The sequence below is a fragment of the Petaurus breviceps genome, unplaced genomic scaffold (genome assembly GCF_028583685.1).
Source record: "Petaurus breviceps papuanus isolate PSGF00001 unplaced genomic scaffold, PetGlider_PUasm1.0 187, whole genome shotgun sequence".
In the NCBI taxonomy this organism is placed as follows: domain Eukaryota; kingdom Metazoa; phylum Chordata; class Mammalia; order Diprotodontia; family Petauridae; genus Petaurus; species Petaurus breviceps.
The window spans coordinates 8,028,134-8,042,223 of NW_027185799.1; the positions used below are offsets into that span (position 1 = coordinate 8,028,134).

Genomic DNA, 14,090 nt, shown 5'->3' on the forward strand with positions numbered 1-14,090 from the left:
TCTATCATCTGACTTTTTAAATCCATTTTGAGTTCTTCCAAGAAGGTTTTTTGAGCTTGAGACCAATTCATATTCCCCTTTGGAGTTTTGTATGTAAGCATTTTGACATTGGTGTCCTCTTCTGAATTTGTATTTTGTTCCTCCCTGTCTCCATAATAGCTTTCCTCGTATAGTCAGGGCTCTTTTTTTTGTTTCTTGCTCATTTTAAAGACTATTTAATGGCTTTTAAAGTTTAGCTCTCTTCCTGGAGCACAGGGGGCAATGTCCCAAGCTTCTTGTGCTGGGGGCCAGGGTCTTTATACACTGGTGCTAGCAGCTTTCTAAATGAGCTGGCCTAGTCACACCTGTTGCTGCCTGGGTTCTGGGGCTGGCAATTTGCCTTCTGCAGTGGGGCTGGAGGCCTCACAGCTGGCCTGCCGAGACATAGCCTTGGTTGCTGACATGTGCTGTGGCTGAGTCTCCTGCTGGCTTGCCTAGACACCACTATGCTGTGCTGCACTCCCCTTTTGCCCAAGTGAGACAGACCTTTCCTGAAGTCCTTCTAAGTTATCTTAAGCTAGAAAATTGTTTCACTCCATCTTTTTGTAGGTTCTGTCACTCCCAAAATCTGTTTAAAGGCTTGATTTAATGTTGTTTACAAGGTAAACTGGAGAGAGTTCAGGCAACTTCCTGGCTTTTCTCTGCCATCTTTCTCTAGTCTCAGTCTTGCTATTTATTCATCAAATCAGATTCTACCTTGGCCAAATCTGAGTCCTTATGCCCTGATTTTCAATCCATACCACCCGCATAACCTCATCAAAGCACTTTCTCAATCACAAAAATAATGTGTGGGATTAACCAAAGACCCCCAAAAGCAAAACAGCTTCAAAACAAGAGAATAGGTAAAATTAGGGCAATGTATTCTAAGAGAAACAGGATCACAGTTTCTAAACAGAGTATAACAATATAAAAAAAAAGTTAAAATAGATTAAACCATTGTTATTTAAAACTATTATCCTAAATGTACTACCAATTTAAAAGTAAGTTCTGTTTTAACAGCTTCTGAACAGTAATTCCATTTTCTACCAAGTAAATGATGCTTTCTCCTACAGATGGATATTTGTTACCACAGAATACCAAGGAGACTGGTTAGCAGAAAAAAAGAAAATTCCCACTCTAACAAAAAAGGTACCAGAGGTCACATAAAAATAAAGATTCTTCTATCTTTAGTAAAACACAATGTCCCAAATGCCCACCCTCTCCCATGAAAATCCTACACTACTATGTTTGTGGGTTAGAACTGCTAGATTAAAAACCTTATTAACTAATAACCTGGAAAAAAGAAAAGCATTCCTTGAAGTCCTTTACCTTCCCCTTCTATGACATAGATCAATATAGATAGCAATTATTTGACTACTATTGCATATGCTGTTGTAGATTACTGCAAAATTCTTCCTGTTCTCTAAGCATGCCACAAACAAGATGTTTAATCTGATCTGTTTTATAAATGAACAAATTGGTCCTAGAAAGTTTAAATGACTTAGTCAAGATTAAACAGTTTGAAGTGGTAGGGTCCCAGTGGAATTAAGTATATTTGTTTGGGGTTGGGAGTGGGGTATAATAGTGAGAGAAGTCAGATGTTTCTAAATAAACAGAATCTTAGACGGGATCTTAGGCATCATCTATTCCAACTTCCTACCAGAGGTTGGAATTTCTTATACAGCACTCCCTATTTGATCATTCAGTAACAGAGAGTTCTCTGTATTCAATGAGGCACTCATTCCATTCTATTTCCATACAACTTTCACTGTTAGGAGGGTTTACACACTGGTCTTTCAACAAAATTTTATCTAGATTTTCCTGTCTGTAACACCAAGCACAAGCAACTTCCAGGTTCAGATTACGAGCATAGAAAACTCCATTTATTCAGTGGCTTCATTTATAAAAAAACTTCATTTATTCAGAAAATCAAAATACAGCATTCACCTGTGTAACCCAATAATTTAGTAAGTCCTCAATTCACTCACAAAGTACTAAGGTCCAAGTATTCCACCCCTGGGAAGTACATTCATTTAGTCAATCACAAAGTCTCCTCCTCTATTCAACTGGAGATTATTTTCCAATCATAAAAAAAGTACATTAATTTGGTCAGTCACAAAGTATAAAAGTCAAAAGTTTTTGACCCCTCGATCACAATTGAATTACAATACCATCTATCACCACCAAGAACCCACTCAAAGGGGCAGTGGAGAACACAAAGGCCATCTACCCCTAAGCCACAAGGTTACTCTATCACCACAGCATTCAATACCCAAGGAGAGGTCTTTTCTTCATTTTGACCCTAGGCAAGTTCTCAGCAATCTCTGTTCCTGGGAAGGCAAAGCTTAACAAAGCCACAATATACATTGCCAGATTCCTCATCAATTCATTCTCTGCCTACAGAACAGTCTCCAGACCCCTGAAAACATCAGCAAGACCTTTCTCCAGGATTTCTGTAAGCATACAATAGGAAAATCCTCCTTCAGGGCTTCTGAACCAACAGCAAGGTTCCAGGACCTCTACAACAACAGCATTGTCCTTTACCAGCAGACGAATCTGGCAAAATAACATCAAAACGGACAGAAAAAATACCAGCACCAGTCATGCCTCCTCAGTTCTTGGCAGCTCCAGGTGGCAGTTCTCAAAAGTACTGGGCAGCTCCAACTGGCCCTCAGCAGTCTGGGTGGCTTCAGCTGGCAGTTCTCTCTCTCAGCAAATCTAGCCCTCGGCAACTCTCTCTCTGCCTCCACAATGCTGCCCTCAAAGTTCTGGCCAGGGTACCAGCTCCTCCCAGTTCAGACCCCTCTTTTCATGTCAACAAGTCCATCACATAAGTGGGATTCACCAAGCCAATACAATGGGATCTTTAAATTCTATTACCATTACACTGTCAAGGAGTCTAAGATTTTTTGTTGGCTTAATGGAAATCCAAATCAATGAGATTCTACTCAAATTTTGGAGGGAAAAGTGGAAATCTTTTCCACTAAAAACACAACTGGAAGGGATACAGTGCCAACATCCTGCAAAATGCACTGTAAGTCAACTATGCCTACCTCCTCTGCCCAAGGATTTGACTAGTTTATTCAGGAAGAAACATTTAATTCCATACTGGGAAAATAAATTGTTATTAGTTATTTCCAAAGAACAAAGGACAAATATGTAAGCTATATTTTCACATGAATACTGTTCCCTAAAGAGACAATGGATAGATTTTTGGCCTTTCTGTGAGCCTAGGTTCTATAGCTATTTTAAGTGGGGAACATACTGAACAAGTCCTAATCATCTGCACTAATGAGGAGAGCGGTGATACAGGTAAATTAAATAATTTTTATTTAGTTTTCAAAGGATCTGTTTTCTGCTAGCAGCTATGATTTCCCAAAATATTCTATTCAGGACTACTATGAGTCTGCATTTTCCCTGAGTACCTGACTGATAAGAATACATGGCTCTGAAACTTGTTAGAGAGTAAGGGAAAGTTGGTCTAGGCTTAATATTTACCAGAGATAATTAACAGAGGTTAATTGATGCTGAATCATAAAGTTATCAGAACTGGCCAGCCTATTCCTTCAAAGGTGTATGACCTGAGAATGATCAGAGGTTAATTGATGCTGAATCATAAAGTTATCAGAACTGGCCAGCCTATTCCTTCAAAGGTGTATGACCTGAGAGTGATCAAGGCAGATTTCTAGATAATGATTTCTAAAACATTTTCCCTAGGTCCCCAGCAAACACTTGATAACTAACCACTCACCAAGGATATTTTACAGAACATTCCTGAACTTGGGTTGGACTAAAGAAACTTGGGCTCGGGGGAGGCAACTGTCTTTCTCAAAGCCACTTGGGTGGTGACTAGCAGAGCCAGGCTGGAACCAAATCCAGGGTTTACCAACTATATAGCAGATTTCCTCTAAATCTGAAAGTCTATACTATCAAGTGCCTCTAAGCTCCTCTAGGGAAATGGTAAAGCAGGAAACCAATTCCTTTTCACCTTACAGAAAACATGTGATACTTCTTCAAACACTCATCACATCCCTTTTACATTAACTTCGGGTTACAAAACATCATTTATATCATATAGACCAGGAATAACAATGTGAGGGGAGGACAAAGAACTATGCCTGTCCACAAATGGGGTTCCTTCTATTTCTCACTGGCTCTGAGGAGACACATTTATTTATAAATGAAGAGGCTGAGTCACAGTGAGACATTTGGGGAACTACTCATGGGAGACATAGATACTGAATACAACCAACTTATAGGTAAGTAATCTGACAGTAGATCACTTCCCAGATTCTGTCCCCTATACACTTAAAAAGCTTATACATTTGGATTATTTTTAGAAAGACAGATGATTCTTGGAGAGAGGAAAAGGGAGGAGGGAAGGAAGGAGAAAAAGAAGGGATTTTTAAAAAGATGAAAAAAGGGAAGCAGTAAGATGAAACAAATCACTCACCATCAAAAGATATTCCACTGCTCTATCAGGGTTGTTGAAACTGGCTCTCAGTGCTGCGATTACTTGCTCTCGCTCATAGCCCATGGACATGATCTCAGTCACCATATTTTCATAGGATTGGCCCGTCACTGAAAATGGGAGAAAAGCAGGATGCATGAAGATCACAATTGAAGTGCATTGGTAAGTCATAATGCATTCAATGACTTGATAAGGCTTCCACTGAAAGGGCAGATTTGGCAATTCTTTTTAAGTTTTGTTTTTTAGATTATAAGAATTCTAACATTTTGTACTAAATTGCATTGTAACATAACAAGGAAACTAAGTTTTCCCAGATAAGGGGCATATATTGTATTCTAGCTCAAACATTATTACATTTATTACATACATGCTGTATGAAACTAGTATTGTTTCATGCACGTCATGAGCTCATTTCTGAATTTATTCAGCTAGTATTCTAAAGGACTGAAATTTAATCTAAGGGTTACAAAATAAGTGTAGCAAAAGACATACTAACAAAGGGAACTGGGAGATCCTAAATTAAAGTTCTATTTCTGTTACCTTTTGGAAAAAAAAAAAGATCAAACCACTGACTCACAGAGTAAGAAGATTTAGCTTGGAATCTCAGAAATATTTAAGGGAACCCTAAGATTTTGATGAGAAGAAGGAAAGCACCTTTGCTTTTCCTCACTAACATCTGGATTATAAAAAAAAATAGACAAATGAAAAACCTGTGTTTACCTTCTCTACAAATTTGGCAGGTGAGAGAAAAACAAAGGGAGTAATATAGTCCATAATGACTTTTTATATGTAAGGCAGAGGAATGGCAACAGTAATTCATTTCAAATAAATGTGAGAAAAGTGAATGTTTTTGAAGAGGGTAAATGTTATTCAAGTATCTAACCTATTACTCTTTAAACTATTCAGAGAAAAAGACTGAAACATAAGACAAAGTTGCTAACGGTTTCATTAGATTTAAGGTGATTCTGCCCAGGTCTCTAAGCTATGGTGTTGTACAATGGAATAGATGTTTGGTGTTTCAGCACATCCTTTACCTGCAGGATAAAAGATCCCAGGGGCATGAACTCAGGGTCTAAATTTGGATACTTTCTTATTTCAAATCTCTTTGTCGTTCAAGATAGTACTGGAGGGAGGTAAGGGTGGTGTGTGTGGAAGATATGGGGGCAACAGAAGATAGTCAAAATAGTAACAGTAAAATATAGTTAATTGAATTACTCAGCCTGATAAATTTGACTGGATTCATTAGTAAAAGTCAAACCAATAAGCATTTATTAAATGCTTGCTATTGCCAGGCTCTCTGCCAGGTCTGCACATATGGCCCAGGGGCAGTATGTTGTGCAGGCCTGTTTTATATCCTCTACATTTTTTGCAAGCTACCTGACATCCCTTCTCAGCACACAAGTGGCTCATGGACTGAATGTTGCTCAAATAATGGTAAGTGCTAGGGCTACAAAAAAGATAAAAAAAAACCTGCCTTTTCAAGTAGTTGTAATCTAATGATTAAGTAAAGGCCATACCTCAGTAACAACAACAAAAAAAAAACCCCAAACTATTTGTTCTTTCAAGACCAACAGAACATCCTCTCTCTTTCTCTCTCTGAATTGGGATTAAGTGACTTGCCCCAGACTCACACAGCTAATTAAGTGTCACATGTCTGAGGCCTAATTTGAACTCAGGCCCTCCTGACTCTAGGGCCAGTGCTCTATCCATTGTGCCACCTAGCTGCCCCAAGAACAATCTCTTGAGGGAAGGGATTTTTGGTTGTTGTATTCCTAGGGCAAAGCACAATGCCTTGCTATATAGTAGGTGTTTAGGAGGTAAGGAAGCACAGATTTACAAATGAGGTGCTAATTGGAACAATTTTAGAGTATCAATTAAAGTATCAATTAAAGAATAATAATAATAAAATAAGTATGAATTAAAATTTTAAGGGAACCCTCAGTGAGAAACTCCTATCTACACAAATGGTTTGTTATGAATGAGAATGACTAGTATTTTACAAAAAGCTTTAATGTTTCAAAGTACTTTACAGATAAGTTACCTCATTTGCTGTGTTAGGTGCTATTATCCCTATCTGACAGATGAAGCTGAAAAAAATCATATGATTTGCTTACAGTCTCAGGCACACAGCTCACAGGCATCTGAGGCAGGATTCAAATTCAGGTTTTGCTGACTCCAAACCCAAAGAGCTGTCCATTAAGATCACTTAATCTAAACTAATCTGCAATTTTTGTCTGAGAACTGCTTGGGCAAGAAGAACTTAAGTGACTTGTCCAGGATCACAGAACATGAATCAGAGGTGGAAACGATGTACAAGGGCTTCCTGACTCAGAGGGCTAGCTCACTCCCCCTAAGTCATGCTACCTCTCAAGCACAATATTTAATAATACATATTTTACTCTGGGAGGCTGAGAAGCAAGATGAATCAGAGGGATATACAGTCAGGTAATGTTCCTTATTCCCCTCTTCCAGGATAAAATATAAAATCCTCCGGCATTAAGTCTTTCATAACTGCATCCCTCACCAAACATTTCCAATCTGTATACAAACACAGCGTAAATTATAGGCAGTCACAGAAGGAACTACAGAACATGGGATTTGAAGAGAGGCTGGAAGAAAGCCAATTAAGCCATGAGGAAAAGCATCTGCTAATGAAAAGGCATAGAGTCAGGAGATGAGAATTCCATGTTTGAAGAACAGCAAATAGGTTTGTATAGCTAATTATAAAATATGTGGAGGGGAATGAAGTCAATGAAGATTAGAGAGATAGGAAGGGGTCAGGTTGTGAAGTTTTATATTTGATTCTGGAGATAATAGGGAACCACTTAAGTTTAATGAGTGTGAGATGATATGATCTGACATGTGTTTTAGGAAAATCACTTTGGTAGCAGAACAGTAAAGGGATTGAAGAAGTAAGACACTTGAGGCAAGGAAACTAGTCAGAAGTTCTTTCAATAGTGTAGGTGTGAAGTGACAGGAGTCTGAACTAGGGTGACAGCTGTCTCAGAAAAGGCAATGTACTTGGGAGATACTGACAACCAATCTTCGGGTACTAGGGAGGGCTCTACTTTATTATGATGTCCACCTTAGATAATTCTTAAATATTAACATTTAGTATTATATGTGGCATGTTAGAAGACTTCTTTTTTTGGGTAAAATGTACTTTCATAAAATGTACAGTACTAAGCTCAAAAGTTCTAATAAGTTACCAATATACCCTGACACACAGGCTGGTTTGGGGTAACAGGAGAAAGTTATTTTTGAAGAATCTGTGTACCTGAAAAGAAGTTCAAATACTTCTTCACTCACTTTATAAGCTCTTTTCCCTCCAAGAACTATTCTTTAAATTTAAAGATGACTTTTCCCAGACATTAGATTTTATTAAAAACAGACATCCCATTTTTATTGATATCTTTTATTTTTATGTCAGGCATCAGATTTTAGAAAGCAACCTAAACTATTCTTTAAGTAAGCAACTCTTCTTGCCAAGAAAATGTGATACATAAAAATGCTCATTTACAAACTGTACAATTAGGCAGAAGATACTTGTTTTAAAGTATTCATTGGCAGGTTTCCTTTAAATGGCAAGGTCCTTTATAGTAGATCAAGATTTAATTATAAAACTTTTATTTATTAAGTAAATAGGAGTAATACCATCATAAATCAATACTATCATATGGGAAGCTCCTAAGAAGTTATATTTTCTCATAATTACAAAAACAAAGGAAAATAAGCAAAAACTCACCAAGAGCACTTGTTGCATCTTCAAAAAGGTTTGACCGAGAGGAATCACCAAGGGTACTGTAACAAGAAAAATTACACTTTTATACAAATGTATAAAACTGAAAGTAAACAAAAGCTATATTTAACACATGAAAGAAAAAAATTCATTTCAACCACATAACATATTTTCTTTACAAATAAAATTAGGGAAGCATAAATTCTTTTACGAAGTTAAAATAGCCTCTGCATGGACTAATAGAAAAGTTTTATGTCTTATCCTCTTTTTGGGAGAGTTCTTTGAAGTCCTAAGAAAGGCATGCTCAATTTAAGAAGCTATCACTCTTTCACATGATCTAGGAAATTAACAAATACTTTCCATATACAGAGCAGATATTTATTAAATGTTTGTTGAATTACTTATTGGGTAAGGGCAAAAGGATAAAATAATCAAGTTTCCATAAGGAACTTTAAATCCAGTTGGAAAAATAAGACAAGCTTATAAAAAATTTCTGAATACAAAAAAACAAAAACAAAAAAGTCGCTGTTTTCAGGGAGTTTACACGATTACCCTCAATAGAATTGTGTGTGTGTGTTTGTGTCTGTCTCTTGTGTGTCTGTGTAAAAGGAGGGAGAAAACACCTAACCTACAAGAATTAAGGATGGTTTTCCACAGGACATGACCTACGAATTGAGTCCTGAATAAGGCTAAGGAATCCTAACAGAAGTAGACAGAGTGATTCCAGGCATGAGACACTGAGACAGAAGATGGAATACTGTGTTTGTAGGTACAGCAAGAAGGCCAGGTTGGCTAGAACACTGTCTATGTGTGGAGGGGAACATAAAATAAAGCTGGAGAGGTAGAATGGTGTTGGATTGTAATGACAAACTAACATAGAGGCAACAGGAGGCCACTGAGTGTCCTTCAGAGACTTCTGGTTGAGGAAGATTACTTTGGCACCATGTAGATAATGGTTTATAGAGATTTCAGGCTAGAAGGTGGAAGCCCAAATTAGGAAGCTATTCCAAAAGCCCAGGTAAGAGGTGAGGAAGGTCTAAAATAGGTTGGTGGATTTATAATATGGAGAGAAGGGGGTGAACAAGAGGTGTTGTGGAGGTGGAACTGTAAAGATGTGGTAACTGATTGGATTTGAGGATGATTCCAATTATGGTTGTGAACCCAAACATGGAGGGAGGGATAGTTACCCATAACAGAAGTAGGGGATTATAAAGAAGGGGTGCAGGGAAAAAAGATAATGAATTGTTTTGGATATGTTAGGTTTGAGATCTCTACAGAACCTAGTTGGAAATGTACCAAAAGATAGTTAGTGACAGAGGACAAGAACTTAGGAAAGATGGGGGTTATATTTGAATTTTGTTGTCTTTGAGGGTTGTTTCCCTTTATATTACTGTATATGTTATTCTCCTGATTCTATCACTTTGCTCATATATTTAAACAAGTTTTCCAAAATTGCTACAAATTCCTTATGTTCATAATTTCTTAAGGCACAATAGTATTCTATTACAATCATACCATAACTTGTTCAGCTACCCTCAAGCCCCTATTAATGCTACAGTGGTTCCTTGTATAACTTACTATTTAAACTATTTAAACAATCTCTATTTGCCTAGGTTGCACATTATATATAACCAGGGTGTGTCCCTCAAGTCAAAACTTTTACTCACATCATCCCAAATGATGATGCCTTTCTCCTTTTCACTGAAATACATCTCTTTCTTTATGTAAATTATTTATCAAGGGTCATCTCCAAAAAAAACCAAACCCCTTCTTTGGCACAGCAACCCAATAATTAGTATTCTATTTGACTCAATAATTTCCTTACAGCAGTCATTATGAAAGTCTATTTATCTGTACATATTTATGTCAAAATATACATACATACATACATACATATTTATGTTGAGACAGTGAGATGTGAGGATAAAAGGCTTGCCTTGGATTCAGGTGCTTCTACCATACACTGGTTAGGTGAACACAAACAAATCACTTAATTTTTCAATGCCCTAAGCAATTCTAAAGACTAAAAGTTACATATGAAGTGACAATCTGTATAGGTGGCGATTCCACAGTGGGAGTTCTCTGCCTACCATGAAAACACATGTCTGGAACAAATAAAATAAAAAATTCTATCTTATTAGAATAAATTATAAATCCCTGAGAACAAAAATCAGGGCAAAGTGCCTTTTCTTATTACTGATTTGCCCCTTTTTGACCTCATATATTGAGAGGCCGGAAAAGAATAGAATGCTCTTATTAACCAGCTACATTTCTGTACCATTTTTCCTCATGATTTATTTTCTCTGCTGATAGGTATGTATGCTGCAGTTGACCCCAAGGTCTTTTAGAATCTGAAATCAAGCCACTGAATGCAAAATCAAAATACTCATCTCCCAAATCATGTCAAATTATTATTAGGTTCAGTAATATTGATGTTCAGACACTATAATAGGTATTATTAACACAATTCACGTCATGAATATGAAAATACTAAGAGATGCTTTATATTAACCAAAACTAAGTAAGCACCCTATCAAAATCCCATCCTCAACAAGAGCCAGATAAAGTATATCTAAAGTATTTGTTAAATCCTTACACTAGGGGAGAAGAGAACAAAACCATGTTATTCTGGAAACAATGCCCCTATTAATGAAGTCTCATGTTTTTGTTCAACTACTTAGTCACACTGAATTTACAATCTGCTATATCCTCCAGATTTCTTACGTTAAGAACAGTCTAGCCAAATCTTCTCTGTAACACTACCTATGACTATACAAAGTATACTTGTCAAGATTCATCTTGAATCCTAAAGCATACATCCAATATGTATGCTCACTCCACCAAATGTGTTAATTTGATAAATATAACATCTATGTTTTCATCTAGGACACAGATAAAAATGTCAAATTATAGATGGCCAAGGAAAAATCCATGGGACCCTCCATTCAAAACACCCATGCATCTAGTTCTGAATCCATCTAGTGCAGAACTATACCAAAGTTGTAGGTGTACTACCGTGTTTCCCGGATAATAAGACCTATCCCGAAAATAAGCCCTCCCCTTACTGTGTAAGATTCCTCTAAAATAAGCCCTCCCCCGAAAATAAGCCCTATTGAGATTGCTACTGTAGTGAAGGTGATCCCCTGCGCTACACGCTACATTACAGTACCCTCTGTATGCACTGCGCCCCCCCTCCCCGGTGAAACGCACGCCGCGCTCCGAGCTGCATCCAATCAGAGCTGCAGCAGTGAACGCGTCATCCTGTTCTTTATTGAATTCATTATTGAATAAAGGTACATTTTTTTGTTCACATTTACCTGTTTATTAAAATTGCTGTCAATGTTCATTAAAATAAGCCCTCCCCTGAAAATAAGCCCTCTAGTGTTTTTGTGTCCAAAAAAATAATAAGACAGTGTCTTATTATCGGGGAAACATGGTATTATGTAGTTCATTTCTCTCTACTTTGTTGAAAGGGCTATCACGAGTGACTCAAACACCATGTTTAAAATCCTGATACACTATTGCTTATGACACTCCTCTGATCTCTCAGTCTCCCAATTATGTCAGAAAAAGAAATGCACTACTCAAGTATGACCTACTCTTGAAGCCACATTTGTCTTTTTTTAGTAATCACTTTCACTTAATGTTTCACAGAAATTGTCAGGAATGAAATGACCAAGTCATAGGCTTATAGTTTGAAGTGAGAAAGGAATGGGAATAATTTATTAAGCACCTACTGTATGTCAGGAATTGTGCTAAGCTCCCCTTTACAAATATTACTTCATTTGATCTTCACAACAACCCTGTAAGATAATCGCTATTTTTATTCCCATTTTACACTTGAGAAAGCCAGGCAGACAGAAGGTAACTGACTTATGTAGGATCATATAGCTAATAAAAAAGGCTGGAAATGAACTCAAGAATTTTCCAGCTAACTTCATTTCCTAACAATTTCTCTTCTTGACTTCAATGAGACAAACCCTCTCTCTGGATAAACTCATCATCTGAAACCTCATCATCCTAAAACACCTTCAGCTGCTTCTCCCTTCTGATTAGAGGGACAGCACAACTCCTCCCAAAGTCTCCCTTTATAGAGGGTCCAGAACTTTCCAATCATCACTTCATTTCCCATAACCTGCTCTGCTTGATTTAGGACTCCAGGATCATCATGCTCTTGGCTGGGTACTGTCTTCCTGATCCCCTACTTTTATGCATTGTCTTTCGTGATCATAATTTTGTTAACCTGAATATCAGCCAGTCACAATATGGTGCAGATACTTTTGCTACTGCTTTTGCTATGGAGAAGCAGTATGGATAGCTCTAACTGCTAAGGAAAGTTTGGGTAAAGGTTATATAGTTGGTGTATGTCCATGGCATGTCTCCTCTCCCATAATTATTTATTAATTCTTTCAATATCTATTGAGCAGTCATTTTTCATTTGGGAAAGTCATTTCAGGTTGATGCATTTTAGATCATATGCTGGTATGATAAGAGTGTCAAAAAAGAAGTATTAAATAAAAATCAATGGTGTCACCACCAGGCCTTTTAATTTTATTAGTCTTATTATTATTATTACTACTTTGGTAAGTGAAGTTTCAACTTCTTAACCTGGAATTCAACAATTTCTACGATTGGGCACAACTACTTTCCCAGCACGAACTCCTTTCTCCCTTTCACGGTCCACAGACTCCAGTCAAACTGGACTTCTAGCTATGTACCTATGTATGCCCTCTTCTAGGACATTTCCTCCATGTGGAAGAAATCCTCCTTAAGGGTATCTTCCTTTTCTGAGGTTAGTTCAAATGTCACTTTCTTCAATATATTAAGATCACATCAACTGGAATTATTTAGGAGCCTTCTTGAGGCATTATTTTCTATCAATATTTATACGTGCGTTCTCTCCCCTCCTCCCTCATACATAAATACCTCTTTCCATATACTATATATTTACACCTATATCTGCTTTTCCCCTGAGAGTATACGCTTAAGGGTTTACATGTGGACAGAGCATACACTTCTGAAAATGAAATAAAGATGAGAAAGACAAATGATTTTAACAGTGCAAATGTTAAGATTCTTTGCTGCTGTACCCTATGGACTACTTCCTCCTAATTTAGAGTTTAAACCTTGTATATACACTGTCTCTTCCTTTAGAAATGTTACCACCTTGAAGAGGATGGATGGTTTACTCTTGGAGTTGTATTCCTACCGCGCAGCAAATTGTAAGCAACTGATGCTTTTTTCATTCATTTATAATGCAGTGGATGTCTGACTCAAGAACTAAAAAGTCCTTAAAAAAAAACCTTCTAAATTAAGATTTCAATAGAGATAAATGCAAATATTCTACAATATGCACCCATACATACAAAGAAACTTAAAGAATCCTTAGTCACAAGTGTGATGTGACTGGCCAAAAGAGGGGAAAAATTTTTTTAAAAAGAAGTTGTCTGTAATTTTACTGGTATATCAATGGAGATTAACTTGGCTCCACAAATTATCTTAGTGTTGTTTCCAGCACTGAAGGGTTAAATGATTTGCATAGTCAGAGAGACAATGAGTCAGAGATGAGATTTAAACCCAGGTCTACCTAAACTGGTTATTACACCGCACTGTCTTTAGGGTCAAAAGAAGGAACTTTCTAGTTATTGTAGTTATTCCATGAGGTAGTGAATTTCCTGACAACAAGAGTGCTATAAAAAGTTAGATGCGAACCTGAAGAAAGAATATAAGGTAGGAGGCTGGATTACATGACTATTAAGATCTCTTCAAAAATACTATTAATTAAGGTCTCACTAAGATACTTATATTTCAGGGCAGGAGCTTTTTTCCCCTTCATCAATCAACAAACAACTCCTAAGTGCC

General features: G+C 37.1%; 1 protein-coding gene across 1 annotated transcript in view; it reads right to left on the reverse strand.

The window, feature by feature from the left end:
• RAD23B (RAD23 homolog B, nucleotide excision repair protein) overlaps positions 1–14,090 on the reverse strand; it is a 101,768-nt gene that overhangs the window by 19,467 nt on the left and 68,211 nt on the right. Inside the window, exons 5-6 of the mRNA XM_069090631.1 lie at positions 8,235–8,290; positions 4,472–4,599 (exon numbers count right to left, since the gene is read on the reverse strand). Coding sequence (XP_068946732.1) covers positions 4,472–4,599; positions 8,235–8,290 — 184 coding nt within the window. The remainder of the gene's footprint in view (positions 1–4,471; positions 4,600–8,234; positions 8,291–14,090) is intronic.